The sequence below is a fragment of the Amblyraja radiata genome, chromosome 26 (assembly GCF_010909765.2).
Source record: "Amblyraja radiata isolate CabotCenter1 chromosome 26, sAmbRad1.1.pri, whole genome shotgun sequence".
NCBI classification, from domain to species: Eukaryota; Metazoa; Chordata; class Chondrichthyes; order Rajiformes; family Rajidae; genus Amblyraja; species Amblyraja radiata.
In genome coordinates, this window is record NC_045981.1 from 10,756,148 (window position 1) to 10,780,096 (window position 23,949).

The 23,949-nt window shown below is 43.1% G+C and overlaps 1 protein-coding gene across 1 annotated transcript in view; it reads right to left on the reverse strand.

The window, feature by feature from the left end:
* Positions 1-3,726: 3,726 nt before the first annotated feature.
* Positions 3,727-23,949, reverse strand: part of chmp6 (charged multivesicular body protein 6) — a 27,542-nt gene continuing 7,319 nt past the window's right edge. The window contains exons 2-9 of the mRNA XM_033043962.1: positions 23,653-23,696; positions 10,613-10,722; positions 9,659-9,746; positions 8,519-8,605; positions 8,299-8,364; positions 8,111-8,191; positions 6,624-6,687; positions 3,727-5,627 (exon numbers count right to left, since the gene is read on the reverse strand). Coding sequence (XP_032899853.1) covers positions 5,575-5,627; positions 6,624-6,687; positions 8,111-8,191; positions 8,299-8,364; positions 8,519-8,605; positions 9,659-9,746; positions 10,613-10,722; positions 23,653-23,696 — 593 coding nt within the window. The 3' untranslated portion in view covers positions 3,727-5,574. The remainder of the gene's footprint in view (positions 5,628-6,623; positions 6,688-8,110; positions 8,192-8,298; positions 8,365-8,518; positions 8,606-9,658; positions 9,747-10,612; positions 10,723-23,652; positions 23,697-23,949) is intronic.

Here is a 23,949-nt window from a genome sequence, read left to right on the forward strand (position 1 = left end):
CAACCCGAAACATCACCCATTCCTTCTCTCCAGAGATGCTGCCTGTCCCGCTGAGTTACTCCAGCATTTTGTGTCTACCTTCGATTTAACCCAGCATCTGCAGTTCTTTCATACACATTTGATACGTAATGAAATGTACCCAATAATGAATTCCACTGTACCTCGGTACATGTGACAATAAATCACCATCGAACCATTGATTAAACAAAAGGGACAAAAAAAAGTGATCAAAAATGTTGGTATCGGGGTGACAGAGTGGATAGTTTTCACCCAAGTTCAAAACCACTTCGTCAGTTCAAAGCTAAGCAAAAGTTCAATTAAATTTAAACATCAAGAGGTGAGAAAATGAATCAATCTCATTTATATCAAGTGACTGTGGCAAGGAGTATTTACACAGGATTCTTGCATCAATAGACTGACGTTAAAAATACCACTGTACTGCATCACACTGGAACTTAAAGCACAAGGTCACCGGGATAGAAACATTTATACAGCAATTGTAAAACTGTGCAGCTGATGTCACAGTGCTGAGACGTCAAGGAGACAGTGACGAACGATATTATGCAGCAGACAAATGGGGAGAATAGCAAAATGTTTCAATGCACGCACGCATCTGCTTTAAAAAAAAGAAAGCTCTGATTTCACAGGTAGTATTCTCGGTTTGACTTCCCGCACTTGACAAGGACTAGCAACGCGAAATGCCAGCGAGAAATTTGTCAGCGTCGCTGTGTTTCTGAAGGGGTGACCATCAGTGTTAATGCTCCCGGGGCTGTGAAGTGCTGTGTCTGACTCAGCCAGTCCGAATGGAAAATGCTGCAACGTGGGAAGAGCATGAAACATCGCCATCCTTGCAGCCACCCACTGAATCATTTGCATTCTTTTACAAGAGGCTGAGTCACCAGGAACAATATGTTGAGCGCACATGTTTGACGGAGCAGATTAGTGCGGCTGTGATTGCAAGTATTTTAAAAGAAATGAATTCCGATTCTTGCACTGCCGTCGCTGTAAGGTGTGGGACTTCCCTTTTTAAATCCAAGGGGTGCAGGGACATGGTTCACATGAAAGTGGCAACACAGGTCAACAGGGTAGAAGAAGCCAATTAAAAACTAAACTAGAGGGCACTGCTCTGAGAGGGGGGAAAGTTCAATGGAGATGTGCAGGGCAGGTATTTTTTTACACAGAGTAGGGGGGGGGGTAGAGCTGAAACATTACCTGGGGTGGTGGCGGAGGCAGATACGATAGTGACTTTTGAATGCACACATGGAACTGCAGGGAATAGCACAAAATGGATTATGTCTGGACAGATGATATCGGTTTAACTTGGTGTCATGTACGACACACACGTTGTGGGCTGAAGGGCCCCATGCTTGAGCTGTACAGTTCCAGGTTCATTGCGTACAATCATACCTTATGAAAGGGACATGGTTGTGAGTTGGATCCCATCCCCAGGGAAAGGCTGCAGTTGTTCCACAGGGCAGTATCATAGGAACAATCACAGGAACTGCTACGTCAAGCACCGTGCCTCCAAAGCAGAGGCGGGAGTGCAAACAATTGCTGATTGCTGCACAAGGCTCAGTTCCACTCGGATACCAGTCATCCTGGCCAGCATGCAGAAAGACCAGGGCAATACATTCAGCTGTGGGCTGAGAAAGGGCCAGCAAAGATCATCTTGGGCAGACATTCCATGGACCTTCAGTTCCATTGTAATCACCAAATTCCACAAGACTAATAACTTGGGTCATCGTTAACATGATCAGACCGGGTCATACTTCCCCATGAAATTGTTCTGCCACTTAATAAACTATCAGCTGACCTGACTGTAGACCTCGCCTAGATTCTTCTTATTCCCCTTATCTCTTTAATTCTCGTTACACAAATCAGTCTCACCCTTGAGTATATTTAATGATTCAGCTTCCACAGCTCTGTGGGGGTGGAGAATGCCAAAGATTCTCAACTACTGTGAAGAAATTCTTCCCAGTTCAACCCTCTATACTGAGATTATAGAATCATAGCGCCATGCAGCACAGATAGAGGCCCTTCAGCCTATTGTGTCTATGTTGGTAATCAGGTATCGAATCCTGCAATAAATGATATTGGTACTAAATTCCACCCGCTGGAGAAACATCCTTACTGCATCCAGAGAGAAGGAATGGGTGACGTTCCCGGTCGAGACCCTTCTTCAGTCAGTCTCGATTCGAAACGACACCCATTCCTTCTCTCCAGAGATGCAGCTGAGTTACTCTGGCATTTTGTGTCTATCTTTGGTTTAAACCTATAATCTTTGGTTTAAACCAGCATCTGCAGTTCCTTCCTACACACTCCTTACAGCATCTACCAGGCCAAGACCCTCAAACAGATCAATGTATGCATTCTTTTGATGTCCAGAGCATAAACACTTCTATTCAATCCTTCCTCATTAAAATAATTCCAGAAACCATGGTGGCGTAATGGTAGAGCTACTGCCTTACAGCACCAAAGACCCAGGTTCGAACCTGACTATAGGTGCTTGTCTGTACGCAGTTTGTCTGTGCCCTGCGTGGGTTTTCTCAGAGATCTTCGGTTTCCTCCCGTACTCTAAAGCCTTACAGGTTAGTAGGTTAATTGACGGTATAAAAATTGTCCCTAGTGTCCGTAGGATAGTGTTAATATGCTAGTGTTAGTGTTAATGGTGGGGGGGGGGAGAGGGGAAATCGGTATTTATCCTGGTGGGCATGTTTGCTAGTGGTTCTCAGGATTAAATTAGCAATAAAGCAAAGTGTGGCACAATGGTGCAGCTTGTGCACCCGCTGCCTCAAAGCTCCAGTAAGCCCAGTTCATCCTGTCCACAAGTGCAGTCTCTGTGGAGTTTGCATGTTCTCCTCCTAACTTCCAAAAGGCCTCTAGTGTGTAAATGAATGGTAGACTTTGCAGAGTGGTTGGGAGGGGGGGGGGGGGGGGAAGAAGAGATACTGGGAATGCCAGGAGAAAAAAATGAGCTAGAGTAGTATTCTTGTAAAAATGTGAGCTTGATGGGCAGTGTGAATTCGATGAGTCAAAGGTGTGTGTGTGTCCATGTGCGTGTTCCTGTGTGTGTGTGCGCACGTGTGTCTGTGTGTGTGTCCGTGTCCCTGTGTGTGTGTGTGTGCGCGTGTGTGTGTGCGCGTGTGTGTCTCTTGAACATGTTGTAAAACTACACCCAGAGTAAAAGCAAAACAAATCCAAAAAGTAAAGTGGAAATTAGTTTAAAAAAATTGAAAAGAATGCCTGGGTTCAGGTAAATAAAATCTGATGCAGCTGTAAGACATGAGGGGGCGCTAAAGGCACCGATGATGAGCCAAATGAACCTCACAAGCCTGACCTTTCTCATGATTCATCAATAGTTATTAAGTCTCAGTTGAAATAATGCTATGGAACAGATTAGATGATCAACCCTTCTGAACCTCAGCATTTTCTAAACATACATCCCACATTTATACACACACACACAGCACACTGCCAGAGACTGAGTCATGATTAGTCATGAAAATAAAGAACTAGGCAACTGACAGCATAGCTAGCGTATATCAAGAAATTGAATCTTGCTCTTCCCCTATTTTAACATTTACAGCCGTTTCCTCGTCCTTCTCTGAAAATATAGATAAGAACACCGGTAATGTTGCTTTGAACAGTTTTGTCATCAAACTAAATGTGCTCTGCAAAAACAATGTTTTAATTGGGAAAACTTATTTCATTGTAATAAAAACAGTCCATGGTTAAATTGCTTTTATTCTATTTTGCAATGTCAAAGACAATTTGTAGAAATTACAGAGGTCAAAGGGGTTTGCATCTGAACATTTTAAAGCATGGTAGAAAAAAAGTAATCACACCCAAATGATGCATTTGCTAGAGGTGTTAAAATCAACCTTGATAGAAATTGACATTTTGTTCTGCGATATTCAGCTGCACAACTCAAACACCAGGTCAAATAAGTACACGAGTGAATGCATGCCCAGTTTGTACGGTGTGTGCTGTAATAATTGTCAATCAAATTATGATATTCAAAATTTGTATAAAGATTTTAGATATGAAAGCAAGCTTACCTCATCCACAACAGACAAGTAAAAAAATATAGAATTAATTTTGTCATTTGCGTCACATTGTAATAATCACCTTTCATTACACTCATTACTGAGAGGCACACACCTTGTTCCTTAGACCATGATCACCTCCAGTTGCTTTCCATGTGGAGAGCTTGTCACATGTTCTCCACCCTACTTCACTTTATTATCGTGTACCTCTCACCCATCTCTGGTGCAGTTTCATCTGGGGCTTTCCACTCATCCAATTATCATTTTACCTCTCTCTTCTAAGGTTTATTTGACGGCAGGCGTAAAGCCATTGTGCACAAAGGGAACTTGAACACTTAGACGGGCAAAATCGAATGACATTGTTTCAGGAGGTAGATTTTTGAATTAGATCCTCCAAGTGAAAAGACTGAACTGAGAACAATGTGTCCGAATACAGATCAACGCAGGAAGTAGGTCAAGAAACAGTCTAACCATGCGATACAAAACTATTCCCTTTGGTGCCTTCGGAGATCAAGTTAAAATGAAATATCTAGTTTTTAAACATGATTATCAAACAGAATATTGACAGCTTGGCTAGTGACTCAAAAATAAGAAAATCTTATGTTTTTTCAATAAATATCAATCCTTCCAAATTCTGCACTACTGAGTGATATTATTTAAAAATGTAAAGAATGTTGTAAAATTGCAAAATATGAACTACGGAGTACACATGTGATCAATTCTTAGTGAAATAGATATCTATATGGCAACCATTTGAAAACGTGATTGAATTTTGTAACTGATATTTCAATTCCTTCCATTTAGAAATCTACATTTATACACAGCCCAAAGTACTGTATTATAATGTTCCAGGGAGTTCAGTCGAGGCCCTTCTATAATTATTCTAGGGAAGATAACAATTTGCAATACTGCTCATGTCCCATAAGATCTTCAGTACAAATCATCTTAAATATAACTTAAGAAGTGCTTCATGTCAGAGAATGTTAAAAGGACAATGCTTACGGTGACCATATTGTCAATGCCAAATCTGCACCCTCTCCAGCAACTTTACAGACTGGAGTCCTCTCGAGGGCTCGATTTCATCCTCCACGACTGCAGAAATTGAAATATATTCAGAAAAAATAATGCTTTATAGATAGATGTTAGTCACATTACTTATCTGCTACATTAGTACATCAGTGCAGATTTAATCAAACCAAATATTAGGCCTGAGCAGAGACCAAAAAAAATAAAAATTACACGTCACCTTTGGGTGACAAAAGTTCCCATTTAGGGATGCAGATTATGGACTTTGATTCTTTAGATTCTGAAGCACTGCTCGTGTTTGGATTCTTTTAAAAAATACAAATGTGAAAGTATGTCAGCATTTTTAAAAGGTAAATAATTGCACAAGAATTTAAAAAAGGTTCTTTCGGATAAGTGTGTCGAGTGAACTTTCCATCCCTCCGACAGGGATCGTGAACCAACTCCATGTTCAACTCCAGAGAACACACTGAAGACATACGTCAATGAAGTGTACAAACTTCAGTTACGACGCTGCCACCATCGCTGGTTTCTGCAGGTTTTTAACTGGTTCTCTGTCTGTTAAGAAAAAAATAATGTGTTAAATCCTCAACAGAAAGATTTATGAAAGAACACAATTTTTAAAAATTGTATATGTACTGAATCAACTTTAAATTCTAGGTCAAATATCATCTGCTCCGTGTTCAAGACCAGGTAACAGTTCTTCACTACTCTATCCCAATGGACCATGTTTCAATCTCACAAACATTCCTTCCTGCATCAATACTTCCAGTATCACCTCCAACTCCTCTTCCAGAAATGTAGTTAATTAAAAACCAGTGTTCAAATATTTCTTGGTAGAATTACACAAATGTAATAATATACCAAGCCATATTTACATGTGGGATTTACAAATATTAAACAAGCTTCAATGATTATGTCAATCTTCAAGATGCCTTGCAGGGCCAGAGGCCTGGGTTAGATCCTGACATCGGGTGCTGTCTTTATGGAGTTTGTACGTTCTCGTGTGGGTTTTTTCCAGGTGCTCCGGTTTCCTCCCACACTCCAAAGGTGTATAAGTTTGTAGATTAATTAGTTTTGGTAAAATTGTAAATTGTCCCGAGTGATGACAAGCAATACATTTCTGACAGCAACAATGGTTCATGAGTTTGACATTATCTACATCTAGCCTGAAGATGTTGAACCATTTGTACATAAATATCGCACTATGCTAATACCTCGATATATTACAGACTGTTCAAATAGTTACAGCAGATTACAATAGGAAAACAAAATCAGATAGATCCCGAACTGCACTTATAACTACAACTAGGACCACCATCATTGTAAAAGGGATGGAAGACATAAATCAGAGTTACATCAGCTTTCTATTAGAAAACTACACATAAAATAATATGTTGCTGCTGCTGTAACTTTCATTATATATACTTAAAACAAAGATCAAACCGGATTGTTTAAAACATCCAAACAGAACAATAAAGGTTTCTAAATGTCAAAAAGTGGAAGACTTTTATGAACAGAATTTAGTTTGTAGGTTGGACATCTCACGGGTACCTTTTTCACGTGCAGGAATATTTGGTAGTGGTTCTGCAGGAACCTCTGGAAGTTCAACTTCTTCCTGAAAAGGTAAAGCAACAGGTCAGATGAAATTGGAACGGGAAGAGGATGTTCTGCCATTCATTGAGTTCATGGGTGATCCTTTTACCTCAGCATCACCTTTCTACACTATCTCGATAACCATTGATTCCCTTAATATCCAGAAATCTATTGATCATAGTTTTTAATGATTTCAATGTTGGAATTCTGGGGTTGAGAAGTTCAAAGAATCCCCATCCTCTGAGTGAAGAACTTTCTCACCTCAGCTCTGAACAGTCTACCCTTAACTCTATGATCATTGGTTCCAGTCTATTGAGCCAGGGGAATCATTCTTCCTGCATCTTGTTTATTGAGCCAAGTAAGAATTTTACACGTTTTCCCATTCTTCTAAACTCTAGACCCAGTACACTCAATGTCTCCTCATTTTCAAACCACCATCCCTGAATCGGTCTACTAAATCTTTTCCTCTGTGGCAAGCACATTCTTTCTGAGGCACGGAGAACAAAACTGTGGGCAAAGCTCCAGGTATGGTCTCACCAAGGTATCCAAACAATTGCTGACCTTACATTGGTATCCAAATCCTCTCATAAAGGTAAACATACCATTTGCCTCCCTGATCATGTGTTACACCTACATCAAAGTTTTCAGTAGGTACACAAAAATGCTGGAGAAACTCAGCGGGTGCAGCAGCATCTAAGGAGCGAAGGAAATAGGCAACGTTTCGGGCCGAAACCCTTCTTCAGACTGAGTTTTCAGTCACCTGCGAATAAGCATTCCCAAAATCTATTTGAACATCTAACGTGCATGATGCCCCAACTTTTCTAGTCTCATTTGTCTGCATTTGGGCCATATCCTTCTAAACCTTAGTTTAGATGGGGCATCTTGGTCGCCATGGATGAGTTGGGCCAAAGGGCCTGTTTCCGTGCTGTATGACTCCACACTATCAAATCTAGCCTTTATAAAATACACAACTTTTCTGTTTAATTTTGATGAATTTCACATTTTTTCACATTACATTCCATCTGTTAAATTATACAACAGATGGAATATAATTTGGAAAAGTGTGAGGGCACCCACTCACTCAACATATCCATATCCCTCAAGTATCTTTAAATCCTCTTCCAAACTCCAAATTCTGCAGTTTAAAATCAAAAACTAAATTGGAGATATGACATTTGGTCCAGTCAGCCAAACCGTTGGTGTAGTTTGCGAATAGCAGGAGCCCAAGCACTAATTCCTGCAATACCCCACCCCTCATCATAACTTGCCAACCCAAGAAAAGTCCTTATTCCCAGCTTTGCATTCTATTCAATAACCAAGTCCCAATCCAATCAACACAGTGATTCAATGTAGTGAAAATTAGAGCAAAATAAGCTTTGTGATGAAAGAATGGCAACTTTCATGTGATAACCACTGAACAGTTTGAACAAATGTATTTTCCTCACCTGAGTTATGGCATCTAACTCCGCCAGAATCGCATCCTCGTCATCTTGTGAGAAACCACCCGCTAAAATGTCATCAATTTGCTGAAAGAAGAACAAGCCATGTTGCTCAGAACACATTTGATAACCTTAAATTTGTTCCAATTCTAGATATTCTAGCATTAGTAAAGATCTGGCAGCATGTTTCTCACCTGCTGGTATTCGATAGCTTCCTGGGTCTCATCCATTATTCGTTCTACTTCTTCAAGAGACATAACCTGAGAAAGGAACAGATTCAATAGTTGCAGTTGGAGCCTGTTTTGGAATTTATACATTATTCCTATCCAAAAAATGCAATTATTTTTAGTACCTCCAAGAAATCTAAAACTAAGTTGGCTTCACCAATTCAAACAATAACATGAACATACGTACCTCGTGCATTTTATTAAGACAATCATTTCCAATTTTCAGACCTTCTATAACTTTCATTTCGATTTGAGCAAATTCAAGGTTTTGAACCTTTAAAACAGGAAAATTGCAATAGTTTCATATTAAAAGTAGGCCTGGTTTAATTAATCACAGCTGTCCAAGTATCGGAAGGGGCAGGGAATATGTTCACCACCAAATTCTACAAATATATTAGAGATTCTCAAACATAGGGAGGTACGGTGGCGCAGCGGTTAAGTTGTTGCACAGCGCTTGCAGTGCTGGAGACCCGGGCTTGATCCCAACTACGGGTGCTGCCTGTACGGAGTTTGTACGTTCACCCCTTGACCACGCAGATTTTCTCGTTATCTTCGGTTTCCTCCCACACTCCAAAGACGTACAAGTTTGTGCGTTAATTAGCTTGGTATAATTGTAAATTGACCCTAGTGTGTAGGATAGTGTTAAGGGCCTGTCCCACTTGCCGTTTTTTTTCGGCGACTGCCGGCATTATTGACTGACGTATCTGGTCACCGAAAAATTCGCGGAGTGACGCGGCGGGATGACGTGTTGACGCACGGTATTTTTTTCAAGTGTCGCAACATTTTTTTTGTCGCCGCTGGATCTTGAAATGTTCAAAACCTTTTGGCGACACTGGTATGTCGCTGGCAGTCGTCGGAAAAATCGGCAAGTGGGGGCAGGCCCTTTAATATGCGGTGATCACTGGTCAGTGTGGACTCGGTGGGCCAAAGGGCTTGTTTCCGCACTGTATTACTAAACTATATTCAGGGCAAAAGAGAATACTGCTCCTTAAAAATCTTTATGTTTGGAACCACATTCCACAGGCGAGATGTTGAATGAATATTTCTTGTCTGTCTTTACTATGGAGAAAGATACACTACCCGTGCCTCCTAGATTTTCATCCTAATGTTGAATATAAATAACAACCGTGGACGCAGCACCAATCTTATATTGATAGTTTTGTATTATCCCCAATGCTAATTAGGAATAGGAATGTACTCATTTTATAGAAGATACCTCCACTTAAAACCTACCATACTTAAATCGAGGGCACATGAACAGGTTATTTTTACTTTCATGATCTGATGCATTTATTGCCCACATTAATAGAACCAAGAAATTCCTTACCATTTGTTCAAGATTGCTAATCTGAACTTCAGTTTTATCAAGAAGTTGCTCCTGATATCTTTTTTTCTTGAGCAGGAGCTTGGCTTTCCTGAGAAACAAAAAATATATTTCATGCGCAGCAATCAGCTCCAAAATGATGCCAGCTTAGCCGTATTGGCCCTAAATGTGTAACCTAAAGTAAGTTTGTCATGATCCCTCCCAGCACAGCGTTCTAGAAACCTTTACATTTATTGGAACATCTGAATTATGAACTAATCTCGAATGAAAATTCCTCAAGCAAATCTTTATAGCTCTAACCTCAATGTAACCTCTTGAGAGTGAAATCAGAATTACATGCTGAAAGCGGCCATTTCCCGGAAGAAGCAGGCATAAAATGCATGCTATGACAGGAGAGAGGAGCTGGGGCGAACAAAATTCATCGCAGGTTGTTTGGCAGCAGCAATACTGACTAAGCTGGCCTGCAACACAGAGGTGCAGCTGGTAGAACCTGCTGTCTCACAGCACCAGAGACTCAGGTTTGATCCTGACATCGGGGGCCATCTGTGTGGAGTTTGTACCTTCTACCTGTGACTGCCTGGGTTTCCTCCGGGTGCTCCGGTTTCCTCCCACATCCCAAAGACGTGCGGGCTTGTAGATTAATTGGCCCTCTGTAAATTGCCCCTAGTCTGTAAGGAGTGGTTGAGAAAGCGGGATAACATATAACTAGTGTGAACGAGTGATCGATGGCCGGCGAGGACTTGGTGGGCTCAAGGGCCTGTTTCCACGCTATCTCACTAAGGTCTAAATTTAATAGGAAGAAAGAGTGAGGATTTGAAGTCCAAGTATCAAAGCACTTTCCTGTAACAATTATGACAGGAGCGGCAGCCACAGGGCTGATATTAGGTCCTGTGAAAATCTACCCTTTTAATTGCTAAATGTTAATAATGAATCTTCTTCAAATCCTGCAGTACTCACTCTTTCTTGCCCCCACGCAGCAACTGTCGGGCGAGCTCCCGCTCCTTTTCCAGTTGGATGCCAATCCTTTTCTGGTACTGCTTCAGTTTGTCTCGTTGTTGTTTTAATTGCTAGAAAAACAAAGAATTAACAACAAAAAATAATTAAAACAATTTTTCACCAACTAATTCAAAAAGTCCCAGTATGCCGTTTGGTTTATTTGATTTCGAGGATCCTGGGGGTTATTGGGAGAAGGCAGGGGTGCTACTCAGTAGACATCTTTTATATGGAGCTGGTTGAACATCGAGGAAGGAGGCCATCTAAATTCTGCCATTGTGGAAAACACCCACTGATGCACAAGAATCTATGCTGCTAGTCAAATAGGACACGGTGCTCAAAAACAATTCAATGGTTAAAACTTTGATCTTACTCATATCGTTGGAGAAAAATCTTACTGATCCAAGCCACAATGTTACATAGCACCCAAATATTATAGTAGTAGTAGTCATTCAAGAGTATCAAAGATGTAGAGTCTGCTATCAAGCATGTTGAAGCTGACACAAAAGGACACAAAGTGCTGGAGTAACTCAGCGGGTCAGGCAACATCTCTGAAGAACATGGATGGGTGATGTTTCGGGTCGCAACCCTGCATCAGTCTGAGGAAGGGTCCTGACCTGAAACATCACCTATCAATGTTCTCCAGAAAAGTCCCTGACCCACTGAATTACTCCAGCACTTTGTGTCCTTCTGTGTAAACCAGCATTTGCAATTCCTTGTTTCTATATATAGACGCTGACATCTGGCCAACTAAGGATAAAGGCAGGTGGGATTAATCCGGGACACTCTATTGTTTCGAGGCTGAAATTATATTCTGTGTAATGGCAAGGATGGAGTCAAACATAAGCAGCACTATGCAGTTGGATTATACAAGAAACAATGGAGCAAAAATGAAAAGCTAGTCAAGGTTAATCAAATGCTATAGTGCATTATTCTTACAATCAAATTATGTCTCGATTTTGATTGTGGGAGATTGCAATCAAGATAAAAACGAGAACTGAACAAACTCGAGATTGGAACATGATATAAGAGAATAAATGATCACAGAGATGCACAACGTAATGCAGCAATCAAACATGGCCGTTTATGGATTGATGGTGGGAACTCTTAAGTCAGTCTTAGAAAGGAAAATGTGCAGGGAAGTTAGAATAACACAAAACTCAGAAATTATAAATGGATAAAGGAATTAAGTTGAAAGAAAGTTTAAGAGACAAGATAGCCAAGTTAAATGTTGGAAATGAAACAATTCAAAACAAAAGTCAGCAAGAAAACATCTACCCACGTAACAAGTTTAATGTTCTCAGAAACTGCCAGTCTTTTACTCCCAACTTATTACTTTGTAAGAATCAATTATGTTGCCAATTTAAACATAAATTCCAGGCAAAATGAATCATCGCTTGCTCCTTGAGAGAAAACATTACAGGAGCTGTATATATACAGACCCTTTTATATCTTTACAACATACTTTATAGGTTTTGGAGTATGATTACTGGGCAAACACTAAACTACTTGGAACAGTAGCCACAACTCCCACAAACACCAAAGTGGTAAATGGCCAGTTAGGTTCAACTTGTCTTCCTCTACAACACCTTTTAAGTCCAGATAGCTGGTCGGTGGGGGCGCTGCAAGCCGGCAGCCCTGCCAGCAGCGTGTCAGTTTTTTTCTACTTTTTTTGTTTTTTGAGTGTGTTTAAATGTATGTTTTTAATGTTTCTCTGTGTGTCTTGCATGGGGGGGTAAGGGGGAAACCGTTTCGGTCGCCTCCTCCACGGAGAGGCGACTTTTTCCATGTTGCCTCCCCCGTGGCCTAACAGCAAGGATCGGTGTGGCCTTTCCCGGAGACGGCACCGGGGCTTCAGCAGTGGGCGCAGCGTGGACTCTCGTTGCAGAGCAGGTGAGCCCACACCGGGGGTCGCCGGAGGGGAGCGCTCAGTTCGCTGGTCCGCGGTAGCCTGAAGCAGCGGTCTGCGGAGATCCAGCTCGCGCGGCGTCCTGGGCCTGGGATCCCCTGTTGTGGACCCGGGAGGAGAAGAAGCTCCGACCGCCGGCCCGCGGCCAACTTCTACTGTGGGCGCAGCGGGGACTTACCAACAGCGGGGTCCCTCGCCGGGACCACTGGAGAGGAGCTCCGACCGCCGGCCCTGCGGTCTACGGTGCTTCTGGCTGCAGTGTGGCGGGAACTTTAAATCTTCGACCGCCGGCCTGCGGCCTACACCAACCTGAAGCCGCGGTCTCCGGTAGGGAAGCACCGATTCAGGACTTACCTGGACTTTTTACCTTGTCTACACATCTGGACGCCCACAGCGGCGGCTGTGGAGGGTTGAGGTCCTGACCACGGTGGAAAATGGAGGTGGACTGGCCAAATTTTGTGCCTTCCACCACAGTGATGATTGGTTTGTGTTAAATTAAATTTTTATTGTGTTTTTGTGTGTTCTTTTTCATTGTACCGCTGCTGGCAAATTCATTTCACTTGCACATTATATGCAAGTGACGAATAAAACTGATTGTGATAAGTAGGTAAACAGGACCTGCATTTAATGCTCTTCCGGCATGTGATATCTCCACAAATTCAGTACCGCATTGACTCGGTCTAGCAGCTGTGTTCACGTCTTTGGAAGACACCTGATCCCATAATCTTTAGCTCATATTGCACAAATAAAACTCTGAAATTGAATAGAACAATCCATGAATATGGATTCAGTTTTTTTTCTATTCATCAACTAGTTAGAAACCAATTAGAATAGATAATCCTACAGCCCCCAAGAGAGAAAAAAAATTAAAATGCAACAAGGTAAGGTCTTGGACATTTCACGCGTGCGGTCAGTTTGACAGTCAAATATTCAGGCTTTTCCTCTTGAGATTTATCTTTTTCTTATTATAACATTCCATTTGTTGATGGGGGCAGATTAATTAAAAAAAATAAAGAGTTAAATGTCATGCTTGGTTATTAAGAAAACAAGTCCGGAAATGCCAACCACCTCAAAGCCGCGGATGCTATGTACTGATAGCAAAGACAATGGCACCCCCCAGTGGTGAGAAAATAAACATACAATCTAAATTGGATCTCGTTATTATCTGAGGAACGCAAAAACAATGTGATAATGTTACATACAGATTGAACACCGATTTTCCAGCACCCTCGGTTCCAGAGCCTTTCTGGATTATCTGTTTTTATTGACCAACTGAGGTCACGTGATAATGAAACGACCATACACCTTGGCATCCCTCCCTTTATCTCTAAAGCACCATGAAGTGCCAGAAATGTTTTTAAAAATTAAATATAAAATGCAATCGGAATATGAATGGAATGACCTGCCGACACATTCCCGTCTCCCACCGTCTCTTGGTCATTTAGAGCCCTGGCTTCCGACCCCACTCCTGACTTGCAAGGTGCACCAGCGAGCTCCCACGCCTGCTGTTGTTTCTTGCTGTCGGCGGTTTCTTCATCCCATCACTGTCCAGTCGGCTTATTACCCCCCCCCCCCAACACTGTCCTTCCCCCCCCCCCCCTCCCCCCCCCTCCCCCGCCTCTTCCTCCTACTTCTCCCACGGAGTCGCCAACATTCTCCACTTTGGTAGCGACAGCAGGTGACTGAGCGTGTGCTGTCGTGGACAGCAGCCTGAAGAAAACACGTCTTGTGGAGGCTACAACGTGAGCCACAACGACAGCCATGTGAACCGGTGAGGAAGGGCTCACCGGTGCAGACGAGCAGTATCGGCGTCTAGTGTTACAGTAGAACGACACAAAGTGGTGAAATAACTCAGCCGACTAAATCAGTCTGAGGAAGTGTTCCCGATGTCACTTTTCCATGATCTCAAGAGATCCTGATCCTCTGAATTACTCCAGCACTTGGTGCCCTTTGGGCTATTAACCACCATCTGTAGTCATCAGCAGTAAGGGACACCAATTCCTCCTGTATGGTCAGTTACAATGAGGGTTTACTGTAAACGGACCATAGCGGAGGGAGTGGTGTCTGTTATTGTCGATATCATCTGTATTCTCTCAGGTTCAGTTTCATGCTCGCTATAATTCCTTTAGTGCAAGGGGCACCAATGTGATATAGAAATAATAGGGATTATAATAGCATTCCTACTCTGTACATTACATCACCCAAAGTATCTCAATCCAAAGAAAGGTCTCACCCAATAAACTAGCTTTACTTCGACAAAAGAAAAAGCAATAAATTGCGGAGTTGTGGACGTAGCCCAGACCATCACACAATCCAACCTCCCTTCCATTGACTCCATCTACACTTCAGGGTGCCTCAGCAAGGCCACCTTCATAATCAAGGACCAGTCTCCCCCCCCCCCCCCCTCCCCCATTCCCTCTTCTTTCCTCTCCCATCAGGCAAGACGAACAGTGAAAACACACACCTCCAGATTCAGGGATAGATAGTTCCTTCCCAGCTGTTATCAGGCAACTGAACCATCCTATCACCAACTAAAGAGCAGTTCTGACCCACCATCCACCTCATTGGAGGCCCTCGGACTATACTGGACTTTATCTTGGACTAAACGTTATTCCCTTTATCCCATATCTATACACTGGGGAAGGCTTGATTGTAATCATATATAGTCTTTCCGCTGACCGGATAACACGCAACAAAAGGTTTTCTCTGTACCTCGGTAAACTAAAGCATATTTATAATAACCTACATACTTCTCAAGTCTTAGCTTGCTTTCTCCATAAATAAAAAAGACGAATGCAAATTCATTTGATCATGGTGATCAGACTACCCTGCAAAAGCCAGTCAGCAATTTTTCTTGTTGCAGATCTGAAACAGTTTCCGTGCACACCACAGCTGCTCTCAAAATGTCCATCAGAAAACAAACAAGTAGACCAGATCACTTTCTGAAAACACACAAATCGAAACCACCACTGCTTAAGACTTGATCAGTTGTTGAATGACAAATGACAAACTACGAACGACAGGTATAATGAAAAGGAAAGCCCAGTCGACCAGCATGTCAATTAATCTATTTTAATTAACGTTCCCGCTTTGTGATTGAATGAAATAGCTGTATTTGATTTCAAGTGTGTGAGACAACCTTTGGCTTAAGCATTGAGCTTGGGCTTTGCAGAATTCTCAGTCAGAAAGTATCTAGTCAGAAGTAATGGATTTTAGTAAGGTATTGAACACCAACCCTTTCCCCACCAATTTCCCAAATTCAAAAGCAACACCGTGGAGGGATGGGCTGAGGAACAAACACCCCCCCCCCCCCCCCCTTACAAATACACTAACACACAAACTAAGAAATGGATAGGTAAGGTTTTGAGGTCTGAAGAAGGGTCTCGACCCGAAATGTCACCCATTCCTTCTATCCAGAGATGCTGCCTGTCCCACTGAGTTACTCCAGCATTTTGTGTCTATCCAAGGTTTAGAGGGCTATAGGCCAAATACAGGGTGGGGGGGGGGGGGGAGGGACTAGTCTTGGTTGGCGAGGGGAAGTTAGGCTGAAGGGGCCAGTTTCAGTGCCCAGTGACTCTAAGAAATAATGGGCAGAGATTTTTCTGCCCTCATACAGTAAATAATGTACCAAGGAATTCAGTAGAAAAACAAGTGTATTCAGCTCACATGCTTGAACACAAGCAACACAATGGAAAGAGGGACCATGTTGTCCTCAAAATACATTTTGATGAAAACAAAAACAATAAAATGTTTATCACACTTGTTGTACCTCAATCCTTTAAGTAATGGAAACTTCCCCATCAAATGTTATGCTCCACAAAATGCAGGTAAGTAGTGGATTAAGCTGACATTTCTCATTTTTTTAAATGAATACATTTCTCAAATTATTAACGGATTTTGGTTGAATCTTACAATCTTTGCTGTTAACTAATCTTCTCTTTCCTTATTTAAAATGATATGTTTTTTAAACAAAGAATCATTTCAAACATGTTCTAGTTCAATGCAAATAACTGGTTGCCAGTGTGAACAAAATAATTTCTTAAAATTGAGGGGCTGAATGTGTATTCCTGCTTTTATTTTGATATTAGGAAACAGTAGGTTGGCATTTACCACAGGAGGATTTCATGTAGTTAAAATAGATGGCAGTTGACTGGGGTTAGTTTCATTATAACTGTATTAATGGTAGATTAGGCAGTCTAGCCAGTGCTTTGCAAAGTTTAGAAGAATGAGAGTTGATCTCCTTGGAATATACTAAATTCATAGGGGTGTGACAGAGTTGATGTCTTCCCCGACTGGGACATCTAGGGCAGCACAGTGACGCAGCGGTAGAGTTGCTGCCTCACAGCGCCAGAGGCACGGGTTTGCTGTCTGTACGGAGTTTGTACCTTATCCCCGTGACCGTGTGGGATTTCCCTCGGTGCTCCGGTTTCCTCCCACACTACAAAGATATACAGGTTTGGAGGTTAATTGGCTTCGATAAAAGCTGTAAATGGTCCCTAGTATGCAGGATAGTGTTAGTGTACGGGGATCTCTGTTCGTCTTGCCTGATGGGAGAGGAAAGAAGAGGGAATGGTGGGGGTGAGACTGGTCCTTGATTATGATGGTGGCCTTGCCATTGGTCGGCGCGGACTCGGTGGGCTGAAAGGCCTGTTTCCACACTGTGTCTCATAACTAAGCCTAACTAAGCTTTGCAGCCTTGGCCACTGACCCCAGCTTCTCTTACTTCTAGGATTGTTTTAAAAACCCAAATGTAAACTTTCCACTGACATTGCCCGCACACAAGGGATTATTGCTTGTGGGTTAATTGGCTTCCGTAAATTGTCTCGAGTGTGATAGGACTAGTGTATGTGTGATCGCTGGTTGGCATGGCCTCAGTGGGTCAAAGGGTCTGTTTCCACGCTGTATCTCTAAACTAAACTAAACCAGTGTCAAAATAAGGGGCTAACTGCTCAGAACTACGATCGGTGGAGATTTGAAATCTTTGGAATTCACCACCCAAGACAATTTGTAGAGGCTCAGTTTAAATATATTCAAGATCCAGATAATTTTTAGACGCTGGACTCAGAAGAATATGGGGTTAGTGCAGGTAAATGGAGCCGAGGTATAGATCAGCCATGAACTCACTGATTGGTGGTGGAGACACAAGAGGGTGAACCACAACTCCTAATTCTATTTATCCTTTAGGTAGAAACAAGCAACTGTAGATGCTGACTTACACAAAAGGACACAAAGTGCTGGAGTAACTCAGTGGGTCAGGCAGCACCTCTGGGGAACTTGGATTGATGACGTTTCGAGTCAGGACCCAACCTGAAAAGGTGCTCATCCATGCTCTCCAGACACACTGACTGACCCGCTGAGTTATTCTAGCTCCAGTGTCCCCTTTTCTATTATGCTTTGTATGTTAGAGAAGATGTGATCATTAAACAATGATCTTTCTGAATGTCTATAATATCAATTGAGACACATACTCGTGAGACAAATGATTGCACAACAAAAGGCCAAACGCAGCAACATTCTTCCTAGTGCTCTGGCCAATATTTATCCCAAACATCACCATATTTATAATCAACATCACAAACTGCTTCAACGGGATCCCGCCACTAGTCACGTCTTCCCATCTCCACCCCTTTCCACAGAGACTGTTCCCTCCGCAACTCCCAGGTTTAACTCATTCCTTCCCACCCAAACCCCAGTTAACTTCCCCTGCAACCGCTGGAGATGCAACGCCTATCCCTATACCTCCTCCCTCTAAGCTGTCCAGGGACCCCCAACAGTCCTTTCAGGTTAGGCGGAGGTTCACTTGCACCTCCTCCAATCTCATCTACTGTATGCGTTGTTCAAGGTGTGGACTCTCATACATCGGCGAGCCCAAACGTCGACTGGCCGATTGTTTCACTGAACACCTTTGCTCAGTTTGCCTGGACCAATCTAATCTCCCGGTTGCCAAACACTTTAATTCCCCTTCCCATTCCCAAAGACCTTTCTGTCCTGGGCCTCCTCCATTGTCAGAGTGAGGCCAAACGCAAATTGGAGGAACAGCATCTCATATTTCACTTGGGAAGATTACAACTCAGTATGAATATTAATTTCATTCAAGTTTCTTAATTAATTTCTTCAAGTAACCCCTGCTTCCTCTCCATCCCTCTCACACCCAAGTCGAACCAGCTTCAGTCATCTTGTTGTGTCTTATTGTCTGTAACTCATTTTCACCTAGCTCACAGCAAACAATGGCCTGTTTCCTTTATCATAGGTATTTTTTGCATATCTTTTATTCATTTGTTCTATATCATTATCACCATCTATATGGGACGACAGATGGCACTATGGGCTAAGTGTTCGGCTGGCAACCGGAAGGTAGCCAGTTCGAATCCGCTTGGAGTGCATACTGTCGTTGTGTCCTTGGGCAAGACAATTCACCCACCTTTGCCTGTGTGTGAATGTGTGTGAGTGATTGGTGGTGGTCGGAGGGGCCGTAGGCGCAGATTGGCAGCCACGCTTCCGTCAGTCTGCCCCAGGGCAGCTGTGGCTACAGAAGTAGCTTACCACCACCGAGTGTGACTGAGGAGTGAATGAATAATGCGATGTAAAGCGCCTTGAGTATTAGAAAGGCGCTATATAAATCCCATCCATTATTATTATTATTATATCTCTCCTTTCTCTTCCCACTGAAGAAGGGTTTCGACCTGTAACGTCACCTATTCCTTTTCTCTAGAGATTGTGTCTGACCCGTTGAGTTACTACAGCTTTTTTGTGTCTATCTTCGGTTTAAACCAACATCTGCAGTTCCTTCCTACACATCACAGATTATCTGTTCATTATAATAATAATAATACATTTTATTTATGGGCGCCTTTCAAGAGTCTCAAGGACACCTTACAAAAATTGAGCATGTATAGGAAAAACATGTAAGGGGAATGAAATAAATAGTAGAGACATGACTAGTACACAAAGTAAAGACAGAATTCAATACAAAACACAGCATGAGGCAATTAATGCACAGATGAAAAGGGACGGGGACGTGGGGCTAAGGATAGGCAGAGGTGAAGAGATGGGTCTTGAGGCGGGACTGGAAGATGGGGAGGGACACGGAATTGCGGATCAGTTGGGGGAGGGAGTTCCAGAGCCTGGGAGCTGCCCTGGAGAAGGCTCTGTCCCCAAAACTGCGGAGGTTGGACTTGTGGATGGAGAGGAGACCGGCTGATGTGGATCTGAGGGACCGTGAGGGTTGGTAGGGGGAGAGGAGGTCAATGAGATATGTGGGGGCCAGATGGTGGAGGGCTTTGTAGGTGAGGACCAGGATTTTGTAGGTGATCCGGTGGGAGACGGGAAGCCAGTGAAGTTTTTTGAGGACTGGAGTGATGTGATGCCAGGATTTGGTGTGGGTGATGAGTCGGGCGGCTGCGTTCTGGACCAGTTGGAGTCGGTTGATGTAGGTGGAGCTGATGCCAAGGAGAAGTGAGTTGCAATAGTCCAGTCGGGAGGAGATGAAGGCATGGATGAGTCTTTCAGCAGCAGGCGGTGTGAGAGAGGGTCTGAGTTTGGCGATGTTGCGGAGATGAAAGAAGGAGGTTTTAATGACATGGCGGATGTGAGGCTCAAGGGAGAGGGTGGAATCAAAGATCACGCCAAGGTTGCGGGCCTGGGGAGATGGGGAGACAGTGGTGCCGTCGATGGTGAGAGTGGGGTTATTGATTTTGCTAAGTGTGGCTTTGGAGCCTATGAGGAGAAATTCTGTCTTATCGCTGTTGAGTTTGAGGAAATTATGTTGCATCCAGGTTTTTATTGCTGACAAACAGGAGTTGATATGGGAGAGGGGGGGGTTGTGGGGGGATTTGGTGCCAAGGTAAATCTGGGTGTCATCAGCGTAACAGTGGAAGTCCAGATTGAAGTGGCGGAGTATCTGACCAAGGGGGAGGATGTAGATGATGAAGAGGAGGGGGCCGAGTACGGAGCCTTGGGGAACGCCTTGAGTGACTGCGGCTGTAGCAGAGGTGTGGTTGTGGAGAGAGATGAAGTGGGATCTGTTGGAAAGGTAGGAACGGAGCCAGCTGAGTGCAGAGCCTTCAATGCCGAGGTCCTTGAGTCTGGTGAGCAGGATGTTATGGTTCACTGTATCGAAGGCTGCGCTCAGGTCGAGGAGGATGAGGATGTTGAGGGAACCAGTGTCAGCAGAGGTGAGGAGGTCGTTGAGGACTTTGAGGAGAGCAGTTTCTGTGCTATGGAGGGGGCGAAAGCCAGATTGGAGGGGTTCAAGTAGGTTATACGCAAGGAGGTGGGAATGAAGTTGTGACGCAACGATACGCTCCAGGGTTTTTGAAAGGAAGGGGAGGTTTGAGATTGGGCGGTAGTTAATGAGAGAGGAGGGATCAAGACCAGGTTTCTTTAAGATTGGTGTAACGGCAGCAGTTTTGAAAGCGGAGGGGACAATTCCTTGGGACAATGAGGAGTTGAAGAGATTAGTGAGGTAGGGGCAGAGTACGGGGAGGCAGGACTTCAGCAGGGAGTGGGGAGAGGGTCGAGGGAGCAGGTAGTGGGTTTGGAAGAACTGATGAGTTTGGAGATTTCAATAGGGGTGACCAGGTCAAACTGGGAGAGGAAGCAGTGTGGAGGAGGGGTAAGGAGGTCAGTGGAGATGTTGAAAGGAGGGGCCGTGGTAGGTGGTGGAGTAGATGCTGAGGAGTCGGGTACAGGGGATAAAGATTGATAGATGGTGCTGATTTTATCAGCGAAAAGTGGAGGAATGAGTTGCAGAGATCCGGAGTAGAGGTAGGGAGAGTGTTGGCTCGAGGCTTGAGGAGGTTGCCCACTGTGGAGAAGAGGGTTCTGTGGTTTAGGCAGGGATCGGTGAATATGGAGGAGAGGTAGGCAGATTTTGCAGCAATGAGGGCATCTTTGTAGTCAGTGAGGTGGAGTTTGTAAGCTTCAAGGTGGACTGTGAGAGATGATTTTTTTATTAGTCGTTCGATAATTTTTTTATAACAACATGAGAGCTTCAGATGCAAAGATTCACCACCACACAATGTACATTATACCCATAACTGCAGTTCAAGCCCATTACTTCCCTTCTGAATATTGTGCAATAAAGGAAACAGAAGCAGAGGGAAGATCAGAAAAGATAAAACATAAAAGGAAATAAAAAATATTGTACAAGCATTAGAAAAGGAGAAGGAATGCAAGAGGAGAGCAATGGCTAATCAGACATCTACAAGGAAATCTATTGAATGAGAGCAGAGAGCAGAGGGGTATATAAATGAGTACTTTACATCAGTTTTTAATCAAAAAAGATGCTACTGGAATTGCAGCTTAGGAAGTAGTAATTGCGATTATGTGGATACAAGGAACTGCTGATGCTGGTTTACAAGATAAGACAAAGTGATGAAGTGCCTCAGCTGGACAGGCAACACCAGAAAAGCTGCCTGGTCCACTGAGATACTCCAGCACTATGTGTCTTTTAAAAAAACTAGTATCAATGGGCTAAAAATCAATAGAGGACAAGAAGGGCAAATTGCAAGTAAAGTGGCTAAATCGGTTGGTCCAGATGATTGCATCCCAAGACGTTGAGGGGAGTAAGTGAAGAATCTGCAGAGGTCCTGGCCACAATCTTCTAAAAATCCATCAATTCAGAGTTAGTGCCAGCGGAAAACTGTAATGGTTACATCCTTGTTTTAAAAGGGTACAGGGATAAACGACAAGTAATCACCGACCACTCAGTTTAACCTTGATAGTGGGCGAAATTCTCAAAAGAATAGTCAGAGACTGATTGAACAGTCCCTTGGACAAGTATGGAATTTCATCATGAGCGACAACATGGATTTGTGAATAAATAAATTTACTGCATAGGTGACATTTTGGACTGGAGAAGGGTTCCGGTCCCAAACGTCGCCTATGTCCTCCAGAGATGCTCCATGATCTGCTGAGTTACTCCAGCAATTTTTCTTTTGTAAATCAACATCTGCAGTTCCCTGTGTTGCCATGGACATGTTAAAGCCAACTTGTATCTAACTTGAAATATTTTTTTTAAATAACAGAAGGGTTCACAAAGGAAATGCAGTTGAAGAGGTATATATAAACATTCGAAAAACATCTGATAAAGTGCTATTAAATCGACATTTCATTAAGCCCTTAGAATGAAAAAGTGCTGCATTGTTGGGGACAGAGAACTGATAAGGTAACACTAAACAGTAATAGTGATAGGTAGCTTTATGGTCAGGGGAAATGTGTAGAGTTTCTCAGGGTTTGGTTCTAGAATCTGATATTTATTTTCAAGAAAACTTTCCCCAGAGCAAAGGCATCTAAAACATAAGGGCATAGGTTTATGGTAGGTTTGGATGCGATTTAGATTTTTATCCAGCCACATGATGTTGCAATCTGGAACACGCTGCCTGAGCGAAGGGCAGGGGCAAGGGACTCTCGCAAGATTTAAGAAGTGTTTAGCCAAGCACTTGAATTGCCATGACAAAGGTGGCTATGGACCAAGTGCTGGAAATGTGAATAGAAAAGAAATGGAGGAAAAAAACTACAAATGCTGGAATCTCACAAGTTCACAAGTTATAGGAGTAGAATTAGGCCATCCGGTCCATCGAGTCGACTCCACCATTCAATCGTGGCTGATCTCTGCCTCCTAATCCCATTTTCCTGCCTTCTCCCTATAAATCTTGACGCCTGTACTAATCAAGAATTTGTCTATCTCTGCCGCAAAAATATCCAGACGGCCTCTGTGGCAATGAGTTTCACAGATAAACTACCCTCAGAGTAAAGAAGTTCCTCCTCGCCTTCATTATAAAAGAGCGCCCTTTAATTATGAGTATGCTGTCTGGACCTAGACTCTCCCACCAGTGGAAATGCCACATCCACTCTATCTATGCCTTTCATTATTGTGTAAGTTTCAATAAGGTTCCCCCTCAACCTCCTAAACTCCAGCGAGTAGAGGCTCAGTGCTGTCAAACGCTCATAATATGCTAAACCACTCATTCCTGGAATCATTCTTGTAAATCTGAAACAAAAACTGAAATGCTGGAAAAAGTCACCCAGTCAAGCAGCCTCTGTGGAAAGTGAAACTAGTTAATGTTTCAAGTGTACTGATCAAGCCTTTCACCTGAAACGTCAGCTGGTTTCTCTTTCCACAAGGGGCATGTTTCACTGGTCAAGCTCATCCAACTTTTCTTCTTGTTACGATGTAGATGTGTGTTTGATGGTCAGCATAGTTGCAGGTTCCCATTTCTATGCTAGGTGACTGCAATTCAAATACACTATCAATGGAGGCACATTCAATTGCTGCACCAAATCTTGGGGGAAAGTATTTGCAGAGCTGGTGAAAATGGTCTCTGGCTCCTCTGCTCTCACAGAGGGAGAGGGGGGAAAGAAAAGATGGGAGTGGAGGGGGGGGGAAGAA